Genomic DNA, 7,888 nt, shown 5'->3' with positions numbered 1-7,888 from the left:
GGCATAAATAACATTTCATGGTGTTGTGAGGATATCTGACTCTCTTCAGCAGCAATTTTATCCTGCCAGTGAGGCCGGCCTATCCTGAAAAGCCGAGAAGCACTCTACAGCTGTTTCATCATTGATAGGAAACATCAGCAGTGCGCATCCCACGAATTTCTGAGATTCAGCACACACTTGCTTCACTGACAGATTGAATTCTCTACTGAATAGGATAACAACTCCTCATATTACTATAAATAATATTCGTTGAACGCAACGTCAGGACTTTGCGTGTGCCTTCAAAAAAGTATCTACGAGTTACTTCTTGCCATTTAAACTTTAATGCAAATGATTCCGCATTTAACATTACTCTGAATATGGCTTGACTGGATACGTCTTGTAATGAACAGTAGATCAGCTGCACAGTACCCATGGTATTGCGTGCGTCTGGGTGTAACCCTGCTAAATGATAAAACTATCACAAAAATGTTTATTAGCACAAGAAAGCGATAGAAAATACGCACACACTTCTGCTAGTTGGGAGATTCCCTTGCCATACTTTTCTTTAATCAAAAAATCGTTGCAAAACGTAAATGGAGATTTCAATAATTCAAGCCGTTCCGCTTGGCGACTGAACACATGGGGACGTACCGACGTTCGCATCTCACTGTGATCACAAGCTGACTAGTGGTCAGTTTTGTCAGATACATTGATTCCACCGTGCCATCTCATTATTCAATTCTATTATTTTTTCGCATCTCTCTTGCTCCCTGTTTCTCCTCCCCAATCGCCTATTTTCCCCGGTCACATGCGAGCAGAAGTCGTAAATCCGGTGATACAAGCGGATTATGCACCACCCCAAAAAGTGCCCTTCCCTCAGCCTTTGGTTGAGTCAAACACATACCTTAGGTCAGTGGAGCGTAACTATCAACTTTGCTCGACATTGAAGTTCGGTCATTGTGGAGAACAGTAGTGATTACCCAATGATGATTTGAGTCGGATTTTCTCTTGGGTTCTGTGTGTGTGTGTGTGTGTGTGTGTGTGTGTGGTACCTTTTGATCGGTCTACTGTCCGGACATATTTGAGCACAATGTCATCCAAAGGGATTTCATTGTCTTGATCTTGGTCTGAGGAAATTGGAACAGATTTTTTCCTTCAAACTGACAGGTGGGAGCACTTATTTACGGCTAAGTTGTTCGTGATTAGGGCTGGGACTATTAATTCATGGAGAAATTTAATCGATCAACTCAAAGAGGGAAGTCCGGATGCGAATCGTATGTCGTTTGGTGGACTGCGGAAAGAAGAAGCTCTTGCGAGATTGTAACAGTAATTTTGACTTATTTGTGTATGCAGCCAGTGTACCTCAGAGGAAAAGCAATCATCCTATAGGAAAAGTTCAAGTGTACAACTAGATGAATATCAAGTTTGAGATGTCATTCTCAGTCAGCTCAAAGCAACGTACCTTAAAATTCTAAAGTTTGAGCTTTTCTCTGAATAACGGGGCGAACAGTCTTCTTACGAGGGCTAAGAAGAATAATGTGGACGAGACAGCCCAAGTTGTTAGAGCGCGGATTCACTGACCGGAAGGTCCGTGGTTCGAAACCGACCTCTGCCTCTTTACTTCCCCTGTCCAGACTTGGGCAACCTGGCAGCATCCCAGCCCTCGTGCAACCTTCGGGTGACATGTCAGCTAGGCACCGAAAGGGTGCTACAGCTGAACGCGAGAAGAAGAATAACTAAAATGCATGACTGAATACATTTCGGCAACCTGAAATCTGGATGCCGTGACTTTTCTGCTGGGCCATCTAAATTTCCGCTTTCTTCAGAAAGAGGTCAAACGTTGACAGAGGGCGAGCTCCACGTTCTTATAAGGGAGTTCAGCAGAGGTGCATTGCTAAAAGTCACTTGTTGTTCTGCTGTCTTCACGTATATTCTAACTAACTTGGTCAAATTCTCATGCCCTTGTTTGCCGGTTGTGTAGAATACCATTTCTCCAGGAACTTCGTGCGAATAATCGCCACAAAAAACAGGACCGAATCAGGTTCCATATATTTCGCTCCTGCCAAAAGACAGAAAATCAAAGGAACTTTGGTTCCACCCATCGTTGACATAAGCAACACTGCCTAAACTAAGAGGATTTTAATTTTGCGTCTGCTGAGACATCGATTTCCCCTATGTTTACAGTAAACGCGTGCCATCACCGTAGTCTCTCATCAACATCTTCTAGATATCTCAGTGATTGGGCGTACCATGGCGGTTTGTTTATTTTCTCGTGCGGAGAGTGCTGATAAGCAAACAGGGAACTGATGCCGATGCTTAGGTGTGCTGTCATGAACCAGCAGTCTTGTCAAAATAAGCGGTGACTCCGATCGGTTTGTTGAGCGCAGTACAGATGGCTAATCCAGTAGAACATTCATACTTAGGATTGAAGGCTGGTCAAAGTGAGCCTCCGGTTCTGTTGTAATAACGAAGCCGACGATCAATTCATGCGGTTTTGTCGGACTAGACTACAAATAGCAGCATAGATTGAAAGCACACACAACCGAATTGACCAAACTAAGCGGTGTTCGACTTAGTATAAACTCAGTTCTCCGCGGGGTTTCTCCATTTTGAGCCTCTGTCCTATTTTTTAAGCATTTTGAACCAGAATGGAGTTTGCTTCATCAAACCCAGTTGTGGAAACACTGATGCCCGGTTTTCGGAAACGGGACTACACAATTAACTTCATGGCGAATATTCCAAAACGATGGTGAGAAATTACTTACAATCTACAAGCTGGAACTGGTTCTTTCGAATCCAACGCCTTCAAAACGATACCCTCGGTATCCCTTAAGATCTTGCTTCATTGAAGAGATACGTTTCTTTGCAGATGATTTGTACACCAAGGTACTCGCGTTTCCTGTTAGCGCTACCTTCTGGTAGGAAAACAACTTGGTTGCCTAATGAGGTGGGAAATTATCCGCGATAAGCAACTGTCATGACGACTAATCAAACAACGCGGAATACACGGAACCATAACGCTTAGAATCCGGGTCTACGGCTATCCGTTCACTACTGTAGGCCTACGCAGTATATGTATACGTATATACTTATCCCCTCGAGTGTGCATCAAGATAACCCTGTTTAGCCACTGTATCAATGACAATAACAAACACTCAGCTGCTTCTGTTATACCTACTGATTCGTCAATCAGTGGTATTTACCGCTGACCCGCTCCAGTGCCTAGTTGCTGGAAAAAAGAATCACAGAAGGGAACACAACAGCCATATTCTGAACAAGCGAGTGTCAGAGCGTGAGTGCGTGCGAGAGCAAAAGTTACAACGGCCCCACGCTATCTAAAGGGGACTTTCTGACATTGATCCAGGCTGTCTGGTAGGCGTTGGTGAACACCCATCAACATCGATCGTGCCTCTGTGAAATGCTTGAACGAACTGCTTGAATGATTGACTGGTCTGGATGCTTGCCGGCCTTCCTGTTAGGATTTTGGTGGAGCAGTAGGTTTTCGGCGTTCTGAGGTAACATTCAGGACTCTGACCTTCCTGATAGTTTCCTTATTGTTCGCTGTCCATGTGAATTGAGCAGTATTCACTATCGCATGTGGTCACGTAAACTTCGCGGTTATTCCAAATAACTGGTGACTGTGAAATAACCAACGTGAGATTAATCCGAAGAAATCATATGCTTCGTCATCCGAATAGTAACCGAGTACCTATAGTTTTTTTCCACCAGAACATATGATGTGCCCATACACGAAAATAACACAGAAACAAGAGACTTAAGTGCCGTCATCAGTCGGGCTCACAACACTTTCGGACACTAATCCGAGATGACCACGCCTACCGGTCGTGCATTTGGCGTGTTACTTGCATTTCACCGAAACACTGTGGTTACAGTGCCGTCAGATTAACTTATTCATCCTAGGGCTGATATGCTGAAGGCAATCAAAAAATTTAGATAGATGGTGTAGAGCCGACACCAAGCTGAATTCCCCAGTCGTTAGAATGAAATTTGCCGTTGGGAACAGTCTTGCAGGAAACCGAGGTCTTGTCGAATGAACAAATAAGGCAATTCCTGTCTGTAATGAGTACAATTATTATAGGTTAGAAAGCACTTAGGTGATCACACGGAATCTGTTATAAGAGCTTGTTACAAAGGCACCATTCCGTTGTGAATATGTTATAATGCTGCTTTTTTTGTGAAAATAGACTAAATCCTAATTTTCATAGATTAAGTCCCAACTTGATTAGAAGCGGTGGCTTCAGAAAGAAAGATCTGACTGTTTTCAGATCCAGAACAGCGTTTTCATTGATTGAATTGTTATCCCATCCAATGGAAAACACAATATGGTTTATGGTTTTGTCGCAAACCACCCTATCTTTTATGCAAGTTTTGGACCTTTGACGTACCACACAAGAGATTTTTCAACGTATCCACGTGTAAGATGGGCCAGGTTTAGTTACGTCCGGAATTTCTGTGAGAGAAACATCTGAAACGCTTAGGTTGTCGAAACTGTAGAGAAAACATTTGATACTTTTGAAGCCATGAGCATATCTCCAAAACACTGGTGGCGTGATGAATGTTGGCCGGCCGGCAAGTAACCAGAATAGTGGAGTGGCTGCACGCGCCCATTGAAGTTTCCGGGGCGAAGTGTAGCAGATATCTATTTCTGCTATGATTGTTTGTTCAAACGAAATGAGGAGTTGTAAAGCTTCATTTAATGACCATTGTGAACCAACATGCTACATCGTCGGCAAGTTTTCATCTGAGTGAATAAGGCCATTTTCGACTTGATTACAGCCAACTCATTGAATTTCATCCACAAAATTTTTATCAACAACAGTACAACGGAAAAATCGTAGCCTGTTAGGGGCGCTTTATCTTGCAGATAACATCTACTGAAAGACGGAATCGCCATTTATCAGGCTAGTCTGACAATGTCATGTTGTGTGGTTAGAACATTCAGCTTCATTCAACGCATGCATCGGTTGTCACAGTCTTTGCCAGGGCTGATCATTTAAAACTTTCCACTGTTGTTACATCTTGCGTTTTTGTTGTTAACCCCAATTCATCACGATAATTTCTTGAGAATCCAGCAGGCCTAGATTATAGCTTGCAAATTACTACGTTATAAACAAGTTCGAATCCCCCTTTCGCGTCTAATGAACACCACAGCACCTCGACTTTTCAGATTAGTGAGTACTTAGTCAGTCACCGCTGTCAACCCAACTGTGGTTGTGTTGTTTTTGGGAACCGTCAAAGGGTTTCGAACATTTTCACACTCGAGTTTTTCTTCAGTGACCAACTAGAAAACCTACTTCATGGTTCACTAAAAGTGGACAGGTCGGGTAGCAAATTAACTGATTGTCGGTCAATTTTTGTACCCCCATCGTGGTCAAATAAACATCAGAATCAGTGCAGGTTCACCGGTGTTTGTATGCACTCGGTCCAAGCGTGTGCGATTGGATCAGATAAGATTATGAAACGTCATTGGTAATCAAGTGTTCCGTGTTGATCTAACAAGTGGATGCTCCTGTTCTGACAGAATCACACCCCCTGGAGTGCCATTCAGTAATCCTCGTGGACGAGGGTGTACACGTTTTGGTTACTGTTAAGCGTCAGACACCTCGATGCTGTGCTATTCCATACTGTACGTTCTTTCCAGTGAACAATAATGCTTATGAATGACAGTTGGGATTCAATCCCCTCCTCAAAGGAAAACATAATGTGCAGCTGTAAAAACTCCGTGTCAAGTCAAGCGAATTTTTGTCTTATAAAACAGAATATAGTGGAGACCGTTTGAATGCAAGCATAGAAACCTTCAATAGGAGGGGGCTAAAATAGGTAGGTTGTAGATTCAGAACAGAATTGTTGACCATGAAAACGTATAGTGACGTTTATAACTGGTGTATGAGTTATGCATGAAGCCAATATTGAAGGTAAACAAATGAGCAACACATTTTTCACAAGACCTTGACGTTTCAAAACGTCAGCATACATTTTGGTCTTCGTTGTCCACTTTTTCCGTACTGTGGGGGTGAGATGGCCCAGTGGTCAGAGCTCGGATTTACTGACTTGAAGGTCCGTGCTTCAAACCCGACCTTCGCCTCTCAAATTTTCCTGTCTGGGGCTGGGGAACCGGGTAGCATCCCAGCCCTCGTGCTTCCTTCGGGTGAAATTGCAGCTAGGTACCGAATGGGTGTTACACCTGAACGATTATCTTTAGGTGAGTTGGAACATACACATAAGTTGTTCTCCAGGTCAAAGCGAGAAACCCAAAGTATCAGGAACAATCGGGCAGAATATATCATAAGTTGGCCAGGATTGCCAGAGAATACAATTGTCCTTAAGTTCGCTAGCAAAACTACCGTGTTTATCCAGAATTGTTCAAACATTCTTATAGGTATGCCACGAACAATACACCAGAAACGTGCAAAACGTTATTAGAAACATTCTAAGGGGGGTTGCAACTGAAGTGTCTGATATTTATATACGGTTAATGGTATTAATTATAAGCATAGGTCTATGGGTTCCATATATTTAATAGTGTTCAGTTTGGCACTTCCAAGGTTAAACGGGGCTTGTCAACGATGCTCACCTTGCATTCGAGATGAGGTTATTGACCACTAATTTGACGAAATTATGTGGCCTTCGGATCTCAGTGTGACCAAAGTGAACTAAGGTTTTTCAAGGACTCAGAAGTGGGTAACTGCAAAATCACTCAGACGATCCGAAGTTCACTGGAATTGGTTTGCTGCTTTCGGAGCAACCTAACTTACCTTGAGGAAAAGGGGTTAAATCTTGAGGTGAATAAGACAAGAGCACGACGTTTATATACTGTCTTAAATAAATCGATAAGAGTCTTGGAACTATTCGGATCTCCGGCTGTATAAATTTCTGTTGCACATAACTGTTTTTACGATAAAAAAACAGGGCGGACTTCTCCACTAAGCTGTGTCCCTATTTAAAACGGTCTGTACTTATTTAAGAGTCACTTCAGTTACAACGCTGAACAGAACGAAGGGAACAAAGACTTCAAGTTAGACAGTTCTGATGAGCTACCTTATCACTGACACGACGCCCAAAAATGAGAGCTCGACCTCGGCAGCGGGGCTTTTGATTATTGTTCAGTAAGTCTTTGAGGCATGAGTTTCAGAGATGGGAAGATTCTTAGAAATGTTGGATAGAAATCAGACGAACAATTAATATTCGTGGAATATTGGTAGCTTGGGTACGCTGACGACGTCTCCCCGAATTGTGACGAGAGTAAACTGCCATGAGTTTCAGAGATGGGAAGATTCTTAGAAATGTTGGATAGAAATCAGACGAACAATTAATATTCGTGGAATATTGGTAGCTTGGGTACGCTGACGACGTCTCCCCGGATTGTGACGAGAGTAAACTGCTAAGCTCGGCAAACAGATCAACAGCCACCTAATCAATTACTAATCAATACTCAGCAATCTGGGCTGATTCTTCCACTCCTTTGGTTCTAGGGAAATGAGTGGGATAAATAATCTCTAGCAGGATTGTCGGGTACTGAACTGTTCACCTAGTTAGTGTGAGAGAATTCGGCTGCTTTAGTCCTGATTCCAGTCCAGTGCCTGGAAGTGTTTACCTCCTTCCATAATACAAATACTAATACTATTATTACTGTTATTAATAACAATAGAATCATAAGGATAATCGTTCAGCTGTAGCATCTCTTCTGTGCCTAGCTGCCTTGCCACCAGAATGAAGCATGAGGGCTGGGATAATCTCAGGTTGCTCAAGCCTAGTCAGGAGAAGTCGAGAGGCACAGACCTTCCGGTAAATAAATTCGCACTCTAATCACTGATCTATCTCGTCCTACTCGCCCAGAGCGGTTCCAGTAATGTTTTGAACCAGCGGGTCACTTCATTCACCATAG

The 7,888-nt window shown here is 43.0% G+C and overlaps 2 protein-coding genes across 2 annotated transcripts in view; one reads left to right on the top strand and one right to left on the bottom strand.

The window, feature by feature from the left end:
• Positions 1-2,374: 2,374 nt before the first annotated feature.
• Positions 2,375-7,888, top strand: part of T265_09219 (hypothetical protein) — a gene marked incomplete at both ends in the record, with an annotated part of 13,033 nt that continues 7,519 nt past the window's right edge. Inside the window, 5 exons of the mRNA XM_009175238.1 lie at positions 2,375-2,423; positions 5,525-5,643; positions 5,950-6,321; positions 6,496-6,594; positions 6,642-6,785. Coding sequence (XP_009173502.1) covers positions 2,375-2,423; positions 5,525-5,643; positions 5,950-6,321; positions 6,496-6,594; positions 6,642-6,785 — 783 coding nt within the window. The remainder of the gene's footprint in view (positions 2,424-5,524; positions 5,644-5,949; positions 6,322-6,495; positions 6,595-6,641; positions 6,786-7,888) is intronic.
• Positions 7,654-7,888, bottom strand: part of T265_09220 (hypothetical protein) — a gene marked incomplete at both ends in the record, with an annotated part of 4,041 nt that continues 3,806 nt past the window's right edge. The window contains one exon of the mRNA XM_009175239.1: positions 7,654-7,782. Within this exon, the coding sequence (XP_009173503.1) occupies positions 7,654-7,782 (129 nt within the window). The remainder of the gene's footprint in view (positions 7,783-7,888) is intronic.

The sequence above is a fragment of the Opisthorchis viverrini genome (genome assembly GCF_000715545.1).
Source record: "Opisthorchis viverrini unplaced genomic scaffold opera_v5_265, whole genome shotgun sequence".
Lineage (NCBI taxonomy): Eukaryota > Metazoa > Platyhelminthes > Trematoda > Opisthorchiida > Opisthorchiidae > Opisthorchis > Opisthorchis viverrini.
Note: the sequence above shows the minus strand (reverse complement) of the source record. Positions and strands in the feature narration are given on the sequence as shown.